Source organism: Vidua chalybeata, chromosome 9 (genome assembly GCF_026979565.1).
Source record: "Vidua chalybeata isolate OUT-0048 chromosome 9, bVidCha1 merged haplotype, whole genome shotgun sequence".
In the NCBI taxonomy this organism is placed as follows: domain Eukaryota; kingdom Metazoa; phylum Chordata; class Aves; order Passeriformes; family Viduidae; genus Vidua; species Vidua chalybeata.
Genome location: NC_071538.1, coordinates 22,932,995 through 22,952,570, shown reverse-complemented (window position 1 = coordinate 22,952,570; position 19,576 = coordinate 22,932,995). Strand labels below are relative to the sequence as shown.

General features: G+C 41.6%; 1 protein-coding gene across 2 annotated transcripts in view; it reads left to right on the top strand.

Moving 5' to 3' along the window:
* Nucleotides 1-1,238: 1,238 nt before the first annotated feature.
* Nucleotides 1,239-19,576, top strand: part of DPYD (dihydropyrimidine dehydrogenase) — a 339,118-nt gene continuing 320,780 nt past the window's right edge. For both annotated transcript variants that reach the window (XM_053950943.1, XM_053950944.1), the window contains exon 1: nt 1,239-1,301. In XM_053950943.1, coding sequence (XP_053806918.1) covers nt 1,263-1,301 — 39 coding nt within the window. In that variant the 5' untranslated portion in view covers nt 1,239-1,262. The remainder of the gene's footprint in view (nt 1,302-19,576) is intronic.

Sequence of the window (19,576 nt, the reverse complement as noted above, 5' to 3'; positions counted from 1 at the left end):
CATTATCTCTGGAGATGTGAAAGGAAAAGGCAAACCAATTCTCTGCTGCACCCAAAGGGTCACCAGTGTCCAGAAGCTACTTATAGTTTTCCAGGCTTTTTGTAAAGTAAATAGGAGTGGGAATCCCTTTTTAGGTTTTTTTTTTAATGCTATACAAAGGAGGGGATAATAAAATCTAGCTGGATAAAATGAGTGCAGTAAAGAGAACAGAGAGCAGATCCCAGGTATGTTTTAAGAAGGGCAGGAAGAATCCAGAAAGCTGCCTGGCATGCATATTGGAAAAAAAAAACAAGATTAGTTTTAAACTCCTCTATCCTTGTGAAATGGGAATAAATGTGCTCTTATTCTGAGGAATCATAGATGTGTCTAAATGAAAGTGCACTTTAGAAATAGATGTTACAATGTTTGGTTGGCTGGCTGGTTGGGGCGTTGTTGCTTCCCGAAATGGAAAATACTCGCTTTCTTTTTAGGCCTGTGCAGTGGAAATGTTTGTTTCCGTGATACCGTAAATATTGTTTCTAGTGTTAAACAATTGCAATGTTTGGTAGGCGGTGACCTGGCCTTCGCGCACCACTCCCACCTGCTGGAGGGATTCTGCGAGGGGAGTTTCCCAAGGCCGGGTGGGAAGACTCGCTGTCCCTGTGGGGAGAAGGGTGAAGGTTCAGGGACAGCCCAGGCCGGTACTGCTGGGAAGGTGTAACCCTGGCCAGGGTCCACTGCTCCTTGCTGGGCAGGAGGGTGACCCCAGGCGCAGCAGAGCTGGCTTCAGCCGTGGCATGCAGGCTGCTCCTGTGGGATTGTCATGAGTGGATAAACGCAGCCAGAGTAGCGTCTGGCCCTCCCCGCGCAGTTTCTCGTCCACCACCAGGGAATGAGAGGAGCAGGGTCGCAGGAGGCCGGGTGCGCACGTGGGGCGAGGCACAGGGACCGTGCGGAGGGGGCAGCGGCGGGGCCGCTCCCGGCGGGGCGGTGTGTGGGGAGCCCCCGAGCAGCGCTGCTGCCGAGCCGCATCCGAGCCGCATCCTCGCCGCATCCTCGGCGCTCGGTGGCCGTGCCGCCCGCCGCAGGCCCGGGGAGCGGAGCCAGGAGCGCTGCCGCCCCGCGGGACACCTGCCCTGCCCGGCGGGGCGGCCCCGGCCCGGCGCGGGGGGCGCCCGCCCACCTGGGCGTTGCTGCCCGGGATGCCGGCTCCGCCTCTTCCCGCTCTCCGATCCCTTCCACTCCGGGACTGCGGGGAGCCGGGGGAAGGCGGTGCGGACACCATGGCTCGTGTGCTGAGCCGGGACCCGGTGGACATTGAGGTACCCACTCGCCCTGCCGGGACGTGCGGCCGTCACTAGCGGGGAGGGGGCTGTGTCCGGCGGCGCCGGCGCCCGATAAAGTTTGGCGGCGTTAGGAAGTGCCTCGCCGCTGCCCGCCGGCGGTGCCCGGAACCTCGTCCCGCCGCCCTGTTCCGCGCCGAGCTGACCGGCCCCGGCGCCGGCCCCTGGGGCTGTCCTGCCGCCCGGGCAGCCGCAGCCCTTGCGGGCAGTGGCTGCCGGGGCAGCGCCGGGCGCAGCGCTCCAGCCGTGCCCCTGCCCCGTCCTCGCCACGGTGAGCGCGGCCGGTGCCCGGCCGAGGGGCGTGAGGGGGTGGCGCCCGGTGCCTCCCCTCTGCTCGCCGCCTCCTGTCTCTCCCCGGCGAACTCGAGGGCAGGGTGTGACCGAGCCCCGTCTCTCCGCTGAGGTCGGGCTCCGGGCTCTGGCGGGGTTCCTGGGGGTCAGGGCTGCTCGGGGGCCGTGACCTGATGAGCCCTGGACGGTCTCAAGGTGCGTGGCCGATGGCCTCGGGCTCAGCGTCCCGTAGCTGCCGATGGGCCGGCGGAGCTGTGCGGGACCCAGCTCATCGCTGTCCCGCGGTCCGTCACGCTGCGCTCACGGACTGCAGCCAGTCTCCTCGGACCAGAACAATTGCATGGAGGGCTGGGCAGGAGGGCCGGGGTAGTACCCTTGCTGCAAGAGGCGTTCTCGCCCGTGGCACTTAAGGTTTTTACATGACATTCCTTGCCGCAGGTCGTACTGGCTGCTGGAAGTAGGGTCCGGACCTGGCCTTGGGAAGGCGGAGCTGAGGTGGAGTGTGACCAAGGCTGGTGCCCTGGCACACGTGGTGAGCTCCCGCTGGTGTTCACCAGGTTGGAAGGTTGGACTTCAAGGCAGCATTTTCCCACCTTTCACAGGACCTCGCATTTGGCTGTAAACTTCAGCTCTTTGTGAAGAGTCTAGTAAAACAAAAGCAATGATAAACGAATTTGTGTTTGATAGTCTTCTTCTAGCCTGACACAACTTTTTGTCGTGGTCTACTTTGAAGTGTAAAATGTTTAGTTTGGGCTATTGCAGCTCATTGAGGCCCAGACATAATACACAAATATGCACAGCAAAATGTTGAACGCATCTCTAGGTCACTTGGTACTGAATTTTATCATTAGCGCTCGTATTGAGTTTTTGTGTCCAGTCCATTTCCTAGCTGAGCTGCTGTTTAAACCATGACTAATGTCCAGAAATGGTCTTACAGATACTCCGATAAAACTGAAGCATGGAATGGATGGGAAGAATGAACTATCACGGAAGTCTTCCTGGTAATTAGGGAGGCACTGTGGTATGAAATCAGCACTGCCTGTCTTTTACCAGCTCACTGTTTTCAGAGCAGCCAGTCTTGGATTTTTCTTCAAGTGTGAAAGTTCATTTTTCTATGACAAAGGTTTGATTTTAGTTATTGGGGTTTTTGAGTACTTTCCTGAAAATTTTAATGGAAAATATTTCTTGTATTGCATTGTTTTGCATTTCTAGATATTTATTACTCAAAGAAAAATGTTATGGTAGGATCCTGTGTTGGTAATATGCAGTACTACATGATTTAGGAGATGAGTTGATGGCTTTTTAAAGGGCTGGTGTTTGCTTTATTCTGAGGTTTCAGATATAAAACTTTGGTCAGTATCTTACTTTGTTTTCAGCAGTCATTTAAACTAGCAAGGAAATCAGTGCAGTCTCCTTCTAACCAAATGTACTGTCCGGTCCTTCCCCCATCTATTTGAATAAATTTAGTCATTGTATGGTTTGTGTCACAGATTACTATATCAGTAATTACTGATATCTAATTTCAGCATTGCAAACCCGTGTGGTTTTTGTTGGTTGGATTTTTTGTTTTTTGTTTTTTTGTTTTTTTTTCCTCCCCCTGCATAGGACTTTATTTTTTTGGGGGAGGAAGTATTGCATTTTCAAAAGTGTTTTGTCTTTGTCTTTGAAGTAGGGACAGTACTTGCTAGCTAGTCCTGTAGATATCCTGTAGATATCATTGTAGATAAGTAGTCTCAATAATTTGTTTGTTGAGTGGAGGAGTCTATCAACGTGAGCACTGGCAGCACAACTTGAGTATTTTGGTCACTTTCTTGGCTACAGTATAAAAACTGAACCAATGATTTAATGAAACTTATCTCAATGGTTAGTATCTCAAATTCAAGTTCATATAATAAAATATTAAAAATGATCTCTTAAGTCCTGGTGCTACTTTACAATGTATTTAAATAGTTAAGGCTGGATAAAAAGACATGTCATTGGTTAAAGAAGAGCCAAGAATCTGTGCTAGAAGTAGCTAAAATCATTGATGGTTCTCCAAGTTATTTTACAAAAGAAAAATTCCAGGAAACTGTCCCTGAGGAATCTTGTCCCCCTTGCTTGGCTTAGCCAGTAGCTCTGGACCTAACTAAAGAAAATGAATAAATTACATGGAGAGTTGTCTTCCTAAAATCTGCTTTCCAAATTGTGGAAGACTAGGCGTGTTGTGATTTAAATGCTTTTTGTTGTGATTTATATGCTTTTCTCCAATTTTATTTTTTTAACACTAAAATAAAAATAACACCCAAAATACCAAAGCAAAACAACAACTCTCTCCTCAACTACTGGCAACTCCACAAACTCACAAACGCTGCCTTTTTAAAAATAAAGTCAACTATCAAAGCGTGCTGCTAATATTCCTTGGACACTGATACACTAAGCAAAAGGAAGGAAAGCTTGTTTAAAAATAGTTCCATGTGAAAGTACCTACCTTGGATTTATGGTATAAGGACTTACCTTGGGTTTTTGGTTATTATCTCTCTAAATCTTTACAAGAATTTTTGAAGTCTACACTATGAGGGCAGCATTCCCTTTCTAACTTGTAATGTGAAACTGTTAAATGTATAGTTGTGCTCCAGAGAATGTTTACAGACTTCATGTAAACTTCCCAATGATATTCTGGGAAGGAAAGTCTTCCATTCTTTTGCCTTCTCTTTTATTTCACCTGATTCCTGGCTAGCACTGTGTGTAAACCATACATAATTACATCTATTGCAATCTTCAGGATTCCTCGAAGAATTAAAGTTGTCGAATCAAGTACTCAGAAATTAATGAATTCTAAAATTAATAGAATAGAATATTGAATGAGATTGTTTAGCATTGTTCTCTGCACACTGTGTTTTCCTGACTGCATTCCAGTGTTGCTCTGCAGTCTCTTGTCTTTTTACTTGTTGATGTTAACTTTCCAGCTCTTTGCCACCCAGACTACAATCTGGGGAGAAGAGTAGGTCTCCCAGTTTTTTGGAAGGGGCTTCTTCACAGCAGAGAGGAGACACTTTGCCATGCTGTTGTCACAAACCTGAAACAGCCAGGTTTGTGGCTGTTTCAGCCCCCCGACACAACTTAGTATGAAACAGCAGTATCGTTCTTACAGTAGGTCGGCAGTATGTTGGTACTTCACAGATCCATCCTTCCTTCTGAATCATGCCTTGTGTAGATTTAAAGGAGAGTTGGGTGTTGCTGAGTGGGTAATTCCCTGCTAGAGCAGCAACTGGGTACCTAGAATGCTGTCACAGCTGTTTTCACCCCAGCACTGACGCTTGTGAGAATAAAATGAAAGGTGTGAAAGGCTAGAGCCATGCTCTGAAATTGCAAACAGGGAATTGTCTGAGAATTATCAGGGTAAATGTATGTCACTTTCACTTAAAATGCAATGAACATTGTCACTATAACTATGTTATGCTTTCTCTTCATTTACCTTCAGAAAGTATAAATGGCTCTTAAATCACGTATTTTTATTTCAAAAGTTATATAATTCATCCACGTATTTCTTTGGTGTTACTTCAGGGTTCAAAGGAATGTTTCTTTAGGGCCAGACTGTGCCCATTGGGTGCTGACCTTAGTGAGAACACAAGAGTCTCCAGGAGTTCTTCAATGCTCAGTAGGCAGCGTGAGTGATTTTTGAGTGATTTTGAGTTCCTTCAGCATCAAGTTCTACACTGCTGTCTGAAGGTCCTAATGAATGTGGGATGAGGTTATGGGCTGTTTGAGCAGCTCACTGATCTGCACTCAAGGGCTGCAGCTGGTTCCAGAGTCAGCCAGGGGAACAGAGTCCCTTGTGCCATGTTTCCTGCTGCATGGAAGGGTCACTTGGGAAGTGCTCCTAAGTCTTGAGAAAGTATTATTTTACAGCCTGCAAATTCCACAGTGTTTTAATAGCAGGTTTGATGGCGGTGGCAGTTCTTCATTCCCTGGGATATACTTAGTAGCTGTTATCAAACATGGATAGGACAACAAGGTAGGTAAGTTTCACTTGTCAGGCCTATTTTTCTCCCAATACAGATGGACAAGAACAGTGGAAAATCTGCAGGTAGAAAGGTATGTCTGAGAGCTAGGCTTGGTGTGCTCACAGTGGGAAGCAGGGCAGGGATTGAAAAATAAAGAATACTGTAAAAACCAGGAAACCTCCAGCAAGATAGCAGGGAACTCTAATAGTCAGCATGGCTCATAAAGTTGTTAGGCAAAGGTTATGTGAATAAATAACTGAAGCTAGCTTTCTTTGATCTAGGCTAGACTTTTATTTTAAAAGCCCCAGTTATTACCGTGTCTCTCTCTGTTGTAAATACCTGTTAGTTTTTTGAAGTTCCATAATGAAGCTTTAATATGTAGAATGTTTTTATGCTACTGCTTTATAGCTTGTTGTGATGATCAGATGGCTGTTCCAGATTGATGGCTGTGTCTTCCTGGGGTCATTTGACAAGCAGTGAGAAAACAAAACTTCCTCTTTAGTGTTTTTGCTTAATGAATTTCTCAAGCCTTTTCATTGTTTTAGTGGTTTTATTGTAATAAACTCTTACCTGAGTGGAACAGCAATTATAGCATGATTGCTTAGACCTTGTGGAAAATTATAGACCACAATTATCATGTCTGTCTTAGAGAATTGAACAATGATTTACTCACCAGGTTAAAATTTGATCTGGCAAGTAGGAAGGAAAGTCTTCCGTGTAAAACATTTTTTCTTTTCATGTTTTATATGCAAATCCTGATGCTCAAGGAATTATGTATGGTCTTGCCTCTACTGTCAATAGTCTGCCAGATTGTAGCAGTCAAGCCCTCCAAATAATTATGTCGGGGGAAAAAAATTGACTTGTGCTTTTCATTTTTCTTCAACCTTTGTGTTTTAATATTACTTATGAATTAAACTCCCATTTTTTCCCCATCCTTAAAATTTTTACTCTTTTTGTTTGGTCTTTCATGTAGGAACTGCTATTCCTACTCTTCTTGTAGCTGAGACTTACGAGTAATCACTGCAGTTAGCAACTCTGAAAAAAAGAAGGAACTGAAATTAGTTTTCTTTTAGTTAAAACAATGATTTTCGTGATGATTTTATGTTGTAGACCAAACTGGCATTTTATTGTTTCCTCTGCTTAGTGTTACATCTTTTAAGAAGGTATAACTACAAGCTGATCTAGAAAGCTGATATCCATGAGGCTCGATTTTGCCGATCAGCTGTGACAGGAGCGCAGCACTGCAGGGCAGGCATTTGAGATGCATTTGAAAGAGTGCAGTTTTAGCAGCAGGGCAGGACTTGCCGAGTTTTCAGTGCAGCCCAGAGGGGTGTGGCTGTGTCTGATGGGCTGGCATTTGCTTGGACCCAAGATTGCTTGGCTCTCTCTCCATCCTACTGGCCAGTCTACATGTGTGGTGCACTTTGTGCTATCCAAAGACACAAGCTGCTGCTTTTCAAATTAACGTTTGAAAAATTCTACTGTCCATCCTATCCTATACCATTTTGCCAGTGTCAGTAAAATGACCCAGGAAACACAAAAGTAACTGGCAATGTGTTGGGAACACACTTCTAGTTAAAATATTGAGAAAAGCTGAAATTCCTGGTGGCTGCAGACAAGCTGGATTGAATACGTCCTGTTTGTTCTGGCTATGCTAACCCTTTGACAGCACCGAGTTCAAATCAAAAACTGCTTTCTCTCCCTCCCTGGTTGCCTGGCAACCTCCCTCCTCTTATTAGCATATGATTTCTATTCCTTTTTTTATTTCATCAGTACAGTGTTACACACTCTGCTCCCTGCCCTGTGCTGTCGCCTTTGAGAAGAGCAGGATTTGTGCCTTTATATGAGACTTCGGCAAGTATGTGATTTGGCAAAGAAATCAAACATTTGGGATTAGGAACCTGTGGCCATAAATGCCTTATCAGAAGCTCAGAGGGTGGTGTTCGTGTGGGCATGTTTTTCAAAGTCTTTTCATTTTCATTTGCTGTCATTTTTATACTAAGGGCAGAATTCTTGCAAATCAGCACAGCATAAATCTCTGGCATCTCTACATGTGCAGAGCATCAGTTTGTGAAACCTGCCAACAGAGATTGGCTACACAGATCTTGGGGGGCATTTTGTCCTCTTGGTCTTTATGCAGTTCCATAATGCAGTATGCAATGCCATAATTCAAAATATAAATTAAAAAAAAAGTCATATATATCCAGGTCAAACTGACTGGGGAAGAAAGCAGCTAAAGAAGTAAGTGGGAGAATTGAACTAAATTCTTCAATTTTCTTCTCATAATAATGCTTTTTAGAAATAAGAACATTTTGCCTTTCATTTGGCCAGGTGTATTCTTTTATTAAATAACAGGTGATTCAGACTGGGTCTATAGTTTAAACTTTAAATTGCTTTTTTTCTGTTCATGGACTCTTACAACTATAATAAGTACCCTTTTTTTTTTTTTTTTGCTATTGTATAGGGCAAAGAATGTTAGATTCAAGTAGGAATAGAAAAAACAACAGTAACAATGAAAATAGACACTGTGAGGAGGAAATGACAAAGCAGGTAAGTTTGAGGAGTGTTTATATCAAGATATGTAAAGGAATTTTTCTTAATATTATCCAAATCATAAATCACAAATGAAATAATCTACTTTTTCAATGTTCTTGTTCTGAAGGAGGGTCAGGTTTCTCAGGAAGTATTTAAGGGGGTTTCTAGGGCATGTAGGAAAAAAAATAGGGAGGCCAAAGCTCAATTTGAACTTAATTTGGCAACTTTTGTAAAGGATAATAAAAAATGCTTTTACAAATATATTAGTGGCAAAAGGAAGGGTAAGGCCAACCTTTGTTCTCTACTGGATGTGGGAGAGAACTTTGTAATTGCAGATAAGAAGGCAGAAGTGCTTAACACCTTCTTTGCCTCAGTCTTTAGTGGGAAGACAGCTTGTCCTCAGGACAACTGTCCTCCTGGGCTGGTAAATGGTGTCAGGGAGCAGAATGGGCCCCTGTTATCCAGGAGGAGGCAGTCAGAGAGCTGCTGAGCTGCTTGGATGCTCATAAATCTATGGGACCAGATGGGATCCATTCCAGGATGATGAGGGAGCTGGCAGATGAGCTTGCAGAGCCACTCTCCATCATTTACCAGCAGTCCTAGCTCCCTAGGGAGGTTCCAGATGACTGAAAGCTGGCCAATGTGACACCCATTCACAACAAGGGTGGGAAGGAGGATCCTGGTAATTACAGGGCAGTTAGCCTGACCTGGTAAGTTAGCACAACCTGTAAGCATAATCTGGTAAGGTTATGGAACAGTTTATACTGAGTGTCATCACTCAGAACTTACAGGCCAGGGTATCAGACCCAGCCAGCATGGGTTTAGGAGGGATAGGTCATGTTTTACCAGCCTGATCTCCTTTTATTGCCAGGTGACCTGCCTGGTGGATGTGGGAGAGGCTGTGGATGTTGCCTATGGACTTTGCAAGGCCTTTGACACTGTCTCCCACAGCACACTCCTGGAAAAACTGCAGCCCGTGGCTTGGACAGGAGCACTCTTCGCTGGGTTAGGAACTGGCTGAACGGCCGGGCCCAGAGAGTGGTGGTGAACAGTGCTGCATCCAGCTGGGGCCAGTCACCAGTGGTGTCCCTCAGGAGTCTGTGCTGGGACCAGTTCTGTTCAAGATCTTTATTGATGAGGGGATTGAGTCTTTCATTAATAAATTTGTGGATGGTGCTAAGCTGGGAGCCTGTGTCAAGCATGTGGGAAATATAGGTTTATTAGAAAAGGGTGATAAAGTTCTGGAATGGCCTGCCCAGGGAGGTGGTGGAGTCATCATCCCTGGATGTGTTTAAAAAAGATTGGATGTGGCACTCGATGCCATGGTTTAGTTGAGGTCTTAGGGCAAGGGTTCAACTTGATGATCTTGAAGGTCTCTTCCAACCTAGTGATTCTGTGATGCTGTGATTCTTATGGTGTGGTCTGAGTTTGACAATTCCTCTTCTTTCCTCTGTCAAAAGACCTTCCTGTGAAACATCTGAGTTCTTACCATAGTCATAGATGCCTCCCTAAACCAGTACAGAATTTTAAATGGTTTTAGGTCTCGCAGAGACTTCACTATTTAAATTAAGAGTAAGCCCACCTATAAAAGTGGCCTATTATGTTTAATAATGCTTCCAGTATTTAAAGATATAATTTCAGAAAGCATTCTTAGTTTGATAAATATTAATGTATATGATGTTGGTATTTAATTTGTAGATTTAAAGTGATAAACACAATGAAGTCCTTGAAATGCCAAACCTTTCATCTCTGCTCAAGCCAAGGTTCAATTTTATTTTCAGTATGACATTTGCTGCCTGAAGTGTTACAAGTGACTTGACCTTAAAATTACGTTTATTTTAGTTCATTGAAATGGTTGGCCTTTCCAGTTCAACTTGACACCAACAGTGCAAATGGGAGAAGGCAGACATGCTTGCCTGTGACTCTATTTGAAAGCAAATTAAAAAGGTATCTAGGTGATGAATCTAAATATTTCCATTTAGATGGGATGCTAGTCATCAGTTAAAGGCAATCATGGTGCATTCTGACATTTTAATTTCAGGTTCAAAAACAATTATATATGTAATTAAGGAGCAAAGTGTCCAGGCAGCCAACCTGTCTGAGTTACATGTCTTGTTGGTGTGTGTGGTTTTTTTTATAGAGGTACCTGTGCATGCCGCTTTGAGACTGTAGAAGGTAGAAAAATTGAAGGTTTGATTTTAGTTAATGTGTTCTTCCTAAGGACACTTTTCTTTCAAGTATTAGTCACACATTCAATGTCATTAGGTTTGTATTTATCATGGAGATTGGACTCTGTGCCATTTGCAAAGAGGTTGTTGTGATACCTAGTTTGTTTATTAGTCTATTGATGCATGTTTGCCTTGTTTTTTTGGTGTGATTTTGTAAACTGTGCTCTGAGAGGCCTTATTTAAATTGGAACATCGTTGGAATGAACTGTCCTGGCTGGGTTTTTCTCAGTCAACAAAATATTTGGCCGATGTGGAGAGAATGAAGCAGGTTGCTGTGCAGGAAATGCATGTCTGCTAAGGCAGGGATGTTTTGTTGTGCTGTGCACTCTGTACAGGGCTCTCTGCCCAGCCTTGAGAAAGGTCCTCGTGCTGCCCAGTTTCATCTCTGTCAGTCAAATAAGGAATGAGAATACTGTGCTCTGAAGGGAGCCCTTTACACTCTTGCGATGAAAGGAAAGAAGGCAGGATGAGCTTCTGAGAGAGGAGAAAAGGGCTAATAAATATGTAGAGGGATCTACAGGGAAGGAGAAATAAAAATATACACTGAAAGCAAGCTATTGCTGAGTTTAATAATCACAGCGTTTTCCTGTCCAGCCGTTGCACTGTTAGTATCTATACTAGCATCTTGCTCATTATAAAATGATTGGGTTTTCGTTGGTGGTGAAGAGCATTCTATGAAACCCAGCTCTATTCTGCTTTTAACAATAAGCTGGCTACCCTTCCATCCAGGCATGTCTAGCATCCATGCAAAACTCCAGAATTAATTTGTGAAAGTAGGTAGAAGTGTTAGAATAAGTTATTAAAAATGTAGACCCATAATGGGTGTAAAGAAGATTGGAAGTATAAAGGGAGGTTTTACACCTGGAAGTTATTATAGTTATTTAGATTGAGCGAGAATAATAACCAATTGTTTTCTAAGATGTATGACACATTTATGAAAAACCTTGAAGGATAAATGGATCTTTTTAATATGCTACTTCCACAAAGGACTCTATGAATAAAATAATAGTGAGAGAACTCTCAGTGGATGCTGAATACTGCTAATTGATGAAATTATTACTTATTACACTGCAACTGAACTCTGCTTAGAAACACTATTTTCAGTATGATTTTTTGAAAATGACAGCTGAAATGTAAGAGGCTTTGTATTGAAAGTGAATAGTGATAATTTCTTGATATCTTTGAAATGAAAGATATTTCAATGACAGTTAAAACTGAAAAAAGTGTTTTTTCTTAAGTGCACAGATCATGGTCTGCGACTATGAAAATAAAATGAACTTTTCTGAAATCAATAAAGTAGAGTTAATGTGGATTTATGAGGCATTTTAAAAATAACTTCAAGTATTCTATTTATAATAAAGCAGTCAATTATTTGTGTCAGCAGTTTTCATATTATGTCACATTTTAAGGTTAAAAATTGGGTTTGTGAGATAGAGTGTCACCATCATATTAAGGAAAACTCTTAATTCTAAATCAAATCAGTATTGAAGAATACTGCTGATTTACTGCTCAGGGCAAAAATGGGAATGAGTACCAAATTTTCCTTGGTTTTCTATTGATGAAATTAGAGCCTGCTGTCCTTCTTGGTGAGTCTAGTTATGCCTGTATACTAACTCTTATGGATTGTTATCAGTAATGGGTGTGAGCATCTGCGCTCAAAAGATCACGTGTAGTGTAACATTTTGGAATAGAATATGGGTGAATATGAGATCTAATTTTAGCCTTAACAAATCTGTTCATCAGTGCCAAGATGAACCTCTCTGTTAATTTCAAAAGACTGCAGCATCAGAGGGACAAAGTAGGCTTGTGCAAATTTGTGCACACACTTATGTGTGGATGTGTGTGTATGCTACAGGAACACAAGATGGGAGATTAAAAGTGTTTCCCAGACTTTCTCTGTTTCTGTTTTAAAGTTGTTTTTGCTATTGCCCTTTTTTCAGTTCCAATTGAAAATGCAAAATTTGAAAGATTTTAGAAAGCACGAACCTAGCTTTTCAAAACAGATGGAAGTGAGAAAGTGACAAAAGAGCTGGGAGAAAAAAAAGCAAAGAAGATAACCACAACAGAAGCTGTTCTAGAATGCTGGTGATGAAATGTAGAAATAAAATGAATACAGTACAGAAAAAATAGAAAATATGATTTCAAAGTATCTATAGTCTGAGTGAAATGTCAGTAGTTAGCAGTAACCAATACTAAGCTGAAAGGCCAATACCCTTTTGTTAGGATAGGAAATGATAAGAAAGAGTTTCTGGAAGACTGTAGAATAAGAACCACTTCTTCACTAAAGCAGAATAGCTTGCATGCTGCTAAATCATGGCACTAGGTGAGGAGATAAGATGAATTGATTTAGGAACCACAAGAAGTATTTAGCACAAAAGCGAAGTTAGGTAATTTTAAACTCCCAGTATAATGTTCTTTATGCACTTAATCAATGAGCCCTTAGTGAAAAATACAGAAGTCTTGAGGGTTGAGCTAAAACTCTTTTAATGCTGGAGCAGGATTCTTGTCACGTTCTCTGATTTGCTTTTGTAATCTTAGCTGAACAGCAGATCAGTTCAACTTCTCATCCAGATTTTCCTTCCATCCTGTGCAGGGCAAATCAGGAACATGGGAATGGAAGCCTTATTGTTCCAGGGGTAACTCCAGTAATGATTAGATTATTTTACAAAAATGTCTGTTCTTATAATTATTTGTGACACTTCCCCAATTTTTTCCATATTTCAAATGGAAGCCATATTTCAAATACTCTTTGAGTATTTGAGTAGAGGTAAGTGTTTAAACTTAGGTAGAGTTTCAGGCTGAGAGCCATCATCCTAGAGGCTGGTGTGTAAGTCCAGGAGGGTGAGAGAGAGCAACTGTTGTGGTTGTGTACCTCCTGTCTCTTTGGTGTTCTGTCAGACTCATCTAAGGAGTCCTGCTTGGCGTATTGGCAGCTGTGAATGCCCTCCTCAGGGGCTGTAAGAAGAAGCTTAATTGGGCGTGCAACTTCCTCTCCTGGAGTTAGTCACCTGCCCTTACTTGGAAAGCTTCCATGTCTGTGAATGTAGGCCCTGACTCAGGAAAAGGGAGAAAACAAATAGCTAAAAGAAGAGCTGACCTGAAGTCGAGTGGAAGGAGCTCAACATGATTTGGCAACATGGCTCTACCACATCTTGAGCTGCATCAAAAGAATTGTGGGCAGCAAGTTGAAGGAGGTGATTCTTCCTCTCTACTCTGCCCTTGTAAGATCTCCACCTAGATTACTGCACACAGCTCTGAGGTCCCCAACGTAAAGAAGATGTGGACTTTTTAGAGTGAGTCCAGAGCAGAGCCAGAAAAATGGTAAGAGGGTTGGAATACCTGTCCTCTGAAGACAGGCTGAGAGAGTTGGGGTTGTTTAGAAGAGCAGACTCAGGAGAGACCTTACAGCAACCTTCTGGTACCTAAAGAGGGCCCACAAGAAAGCTATAGAGCTTTCTATGTCTTTTTTAACAAGACATGTTGTGGTATCCCAAGGCAGATTGGCTTAAAACTAAAAGAGTGGGTTTAGATGAGATGTTAGGAAGAAATTCTATACTGTGAGAGTGTTATGATCCAGTTTAAACCCAGAAAAGCAAAGAAAGCTAAGTCTCTGTGTATAAATCAGAAAGAACTTGGAATGTTCAAAATAGACGCAAAAATGAGATTAAAACCAAATGAGGTTAGATATTGGTGCCAAAAAATTGATATGTTTTATTTAATAGAAGAGGCAAAGAGAAAAGAAAGAAAATAAGTGTGTGTGGGGGTTGGGGAGACAAGGAGAGAGTGACAGTGGTTAGGTGGAGCCATATCACCCATCCGAGGGTCCCAATGATGTCTCATTGCTCCCCTCCATCTGGTCTTCTTAGTGGTGAGAGTCTCCTGCCTCATGCCACATGCTGAAGAGTATAGAATTCCGTATGTTAATACATGCTGTGGGCCAGGTGGGAATGCCCACGTGCCTCCCTTGCAGGGGGCCAGTTTGACACTGTCCCTTGCAACAGGGAGGGTCTGTTGCATTATGCTGAAGTGCTCTGATGCACGGTCCAGGGACCACTTTGGAGGCCTTTGATGGGCTGTGTCACCCCCTCTGCTGTGGATAAACTGTTCCCGGGGTGAAGGGCCCCTCAGCTGGGCTCCTCTGCCCAGCAGAGGATGGCAGTCACTGCTTGTCACCAGGGGCCTTCCCAACACACGCCCAAAGCCTCTCTCCCCCCACCCTTTGGTGCCAGTGTCTGCGCCAGGCTGGCAGCGGATAGCCCTGGGGCTGTCATCTCCACCCTGAAGGCATTAGGCTTGTGCTTTGTGAATGTACCCATCCCTGACTTGTTACTTTGTCTTATCTTTATCTCAGAAGCCCATTCAGGTGGTGTGGAGGTCATCTCTAGGTTTTGTAACACAGTTCTGCCATAGTAGACAAAAGTCTTTCATGAAAATGTTTAAGTCATAAACTATAATATTTCAGTCTCTAGGCACTAAACAGGTTGCCCAGAGAAGTTGTACCTCATCTCTGGCAGTGTTTGAGGCCAGGCTGAATGGGTTTGAACAACCTGGTGTAGAAGGTGCCCCTGCCCATCATAGGGGGGTTGGAAATGGATGAGCTTCGAGGTCCCTTCCAACCCAAACCATTCTATGATTCCATCAGGTAAAGATTAAATCCACATTTCTGAAGCTGTCAGGCACAAAAGTGCAGGAAGATGGTACTTACCGAAGAGTAACCTGGGTGCCTTTCCTTTATATAGTTTCTAAAAAAATGTTACTTCTGTTAATGCTTTTCCTGTTGCTCTGCAGTATGTGCTCCTGCTTGTAACAAACTGCAAACAAAGGGATGCTGCTGCGAGACAAATGGGTTTTAATACTTCCATCCTAATTGAATGATAGCATTTTGGTCTTGTATCTTCTGTTCTAGGAAAGAGAACTTGGACCTACCAGCAAAATGGGAATTTTAGTTTTTCAAAAGTCCAATACTTAGATTTTGATGCAGTATGAAACCCACAGCCTTAGAATCATTACAGTATGTTTATAGGAGAAATATTTCATTGTAATTTTAGAAAACCTTACAAATGATAAAAATAGTTCTTCCCTATTCAAAGGTCTCACAGCAGAGATGTAATTTTGCTTAATAAATAAAAGAATTAGAAAATAATACTTCTACATACAACACTCTTTAACAAGTATTTAAAAGTAAGTTTTCTCTATAAGCATGAGACAAAGTATAATAGATGAGAATCCAAATGTTTGCTGGCATGTTTCTAGATTGGGCAGGCTTATCTCATTATTTTATTTGAAGAGTATCACCTCTGCTTCCACCCCACATATTCATCAGTATTTAATGTCAATAAGATTTAAAAATCAAAATTGTAAGAGTAAAGAACTCCAAGAAATTGTCTATATTTCCTATTGCTGATATATGTTCCACTCTCATCTATAGCACGTGAGTCCCTGTATACTTACAGTGTCATGTTTCTTTGCTTAAAGCTGTCAGCATCACTGTGTGCTTCTGCAAAAGAAGACAATGACATTTTAAAACAAAAAGGAGAAACTGGGAACAGTTTTCTCTTGCCTTTCTTGCATGGGCTGTCAAATTTTGTTGCTAAAAATCAGGTGTGGTTTTGGTTTTTTTTTTAATTATCAGACATTTAATAATATTTTATAATATGATTTCATATATACTTACTGCTTATAGGATACAATTAACAAATCCTTCACATTTCCATTTTATTTCTGCATGCTAATTCTTTCTTTCCTTTTTGATTAGGATGCTCTGGTGTGTGCACAAAGTTAATAGAAAGTCTGTAGTCCCATTGTCAGTTTTGCATTTTACCATTGTATTAAACAGTTGCTATTGAAATTTTTGTAAGAAGTGTGCACAGTAGTTGCAAAAAGGTAGGTTTACTTGTTACTTCTTCATGTTGCAACAGATTTAGAAAGTCAGTACTGATAGATAGTTGGCATGTTCTTGGAACAAGTGCAAATGTTCACATTTGTTTCAAGCACTGAATGTACTAGATCTTTTGGATGTATATTGTTAGTCTCATTCTTGCATTTCAAGTTCATTTATTGGACTTTGAAAATCACCTTTTAACAAAGTTTTCAGAACATTGCTTTGCTCAGCTAAAATTAGTTCTGCTGATTTTGCCAATGATTAAACTTAAGCAGTATTAACTTTGCTAATTTCTCTCCTCTGATCAAAAGTTAGTAGAGCATTCGCTTGTCATTAACAGACGTGTCTCTAATGCAAGTTTGGATTTTGCTTAAGCAAACACTCACAACTGAGGGTCCAATTCAGAGATTCAGTTATGGGGATACAATGGCCTTTTTTTGGTTCTGACAGTTTATTTCCAAAGGCAACTGAGCTTGCTTTGTCTTGTGATCTGTTTGTCTTGTAGAAAATTAGAAGTGAGATGTAAATGTATGTGTATGATAACGATCCTTTTTGCTGTGATCCTTTCAATAAATGACTCTCTGTGTGAGTGAGCACTTACCAAATAGCATTTGTATTCCTCTTGTAACAGAGCAATTTAATGTGGAAGCATTTGAGACGTAGATCAATATTATACTGAAGAAACCGAAAAGTTCTGATATACCTGTGATGAAAACCTAATACCTTTCTGAAGCTTTAAGTTTTGATTTGTAAAGGAGGAAGATGTTTTTGTTAGGAAGATGAAAAAAGGTGACTTTGAGTGTAGGGGGTATGGCAGACTGAAGACCACGTACGTGCTTACTTCTAAAGTAACAGCAGTCATGAAGCTAAGAATCAATGCTGTGACATGAGTTGCTCTTGGTTTTTTTCTACTTTGCCAATTAGTTGTATGATTAAAGACTGTCCAGTTAGGGAGAAGAATTACTAAAATATTAACTGTGTGTATAGAAGGATAGTTGTACAAAATTTTAAAACCTTGTACTTTTAAAGGCTGTAAATTAAGTAACGTTTTATTCAGCCAAATGAATACAAATAGTGAATTTAACACTGAGTAAATTGACCAGAGCTGTGCTCAGCTATGTCTTCTCTGAATTTTGTATATAAAGGCTAATATTTTTGGACATGGTGTATTGTTTATAGGGTGAAAACATGATCATGTCACAGAGTGGGGTGTCCCTGGAGGAGCTTCAGAACTGATCCTGTGTTGCGGTGAAGTTTAAGCCTGCTTTAGGCTGTGTGGTTTTGATATATATATGCTTGTGTTAAATGCATGAATAATTCACTGATACTGGTACTACTCAGATACTTCAGTAAAACCTGGAGGGTGAGTATTTGCTTTGCTTTCCCCCGTGAGGGTCAATGCGTTTCTGCAGAGATTAGTTGTGTTGAGGAGGTAGCATGCAGAATTTCCAGGAGCATAATTTACCACCCAGAGTCCTTCCCATACAGGAGAGTGGTTGGTATCTATGGGAAACAAGTAACACTTTTTGGATTTTATTTTAATAAATCTTTCAGAATTTACAGTAATACCTAGCACAAATGCATTACTGAGTTAGAGAAATCAAGTGCTAAATCCAACAGTTAAAGTAACAGTACGATTGTGTAAGCCCTGCTGAGGGTTGTGCAATTTTGCTGATTTGTTAATGTGTAATGCGGTAACTTGGTTATGTAACAGGAAGTGCATGAAGTTAAACACACTTTTGTTAACATAGATGTCTTCATGACTAAGACTTTCCCAACTTTTGTGGGAGTGCTTTAGAAAACTGCTCATTTTGTTAAGATGTAGTGTTTATATATTGCAGGAAAATCTGAGGGCCAAGAAATTCTGTAGTGATAAAATTGAAAATCCCAATATCTAAGTACCTAGAAAAGGATCTAGGACTACACCTCTAGGATACTGGTATGCTATGAGGGTGTCACAGGGTAAATTGTCTTTCTCTTAGTTTTAAAGGCTATACAAGGAATGCAAGAAACCAGAAAAGTGTTCTGCTACCAGCAGTTTGTCTTATGGGGAAATGTAAAGATGCAGATTTTGACTTAAATGCTATGTTTAAGGCATATGGCAGTGCACAGGTAGCATATGCTTATCACTAGATCATCCATTGGCCTTAGTTCTTGATCCATTTTGAAACTATGAGCTTGTGTGGCTCATACTTGTGATTACAAGTTGAATCTTTTTCCAGCTGGGTTTGAGCTCCCTGTGCCCATACGCACAGCAGGATACAGGGTCATCAGGCCTCAGTCTCTTGAGCAGATTGGCTTCTCCATCCCTGTCTCACAGGAGGCTGCAGTGCTGCTGCCCTTCTGGCACTGGTTCATAAGCTGGTCGTCTCTTCAAGTAGTGGAGCCCCATCTTCCAGCTCACTGCACCTCGAGGGCAGGTTTGTAGGTATCACAGTAGTATAAAGGGCCAGTTAACAGGCATGGAAGGGGACCACTGCAGAATTTATCTTTACTGAAAGAGATCAGAGGGTTACACCTTGTCACACCATGATATATTGGAATAAGATATGTTCTCAGTCAACTTGTGGCTTTGCTCACATGTACAGCCATTTGTCTCAGTAACAGAAAACATATCTGGTAATTTACAAAAATAATTTCTTGGAGGTTTCCCTTGGATTTTCCTAAGGCTGACCACATTCTTCCCCTGACATTTGTGCTCATTTTACATTTCTTCAAATTTTCTCTGGTTTTTGTTGCTTCACAATTAAACCAGGCCTGAAATACTGTGAAAGCATGGTCTTTTCACCTTTTTGAAATTTTTGCATAAATTAATGAATTCCTAAGATACATTATCAGCCAGGTTACATAAAAAGTTTGAAAAGGTTCTCATCAATTCTGATCTTCAGTAAGGAAATCACAAGTATCGATTTGTGGGATATTCTATCATAAATAAGCATATGGGAGAGATTCACAACATTGCCCTGTATTATTTCAGCAATGGAAAATAACACAGAGCTAGCTTTTGGAAGACATGACACCATAGATACTTTTTGCAATCTTGTGTTTATCTTCTAGTGTAACAAATTCTCCTATGACTAGAACAGAGTGTAAAGTCCTGCATCTGACTGTCAGTGCTTCATGCAGCTTTCCAAGAAGTAGAGTAGATGTGAGAAGTAAAATGTGAATTAGGCAATTCAAATGAGATATTAATAGGAGTTCACGCCTTAGTCATCTTCTTCTACACTGATGTGATTTTTCAACAAAGTTCCTTATTGTGGGTCATCTTATCTCATGAAAACAAAGATGTTTGAGTTCTTTAGCCTTTGACTGAAGAGCAATTACACAATTAGTTTC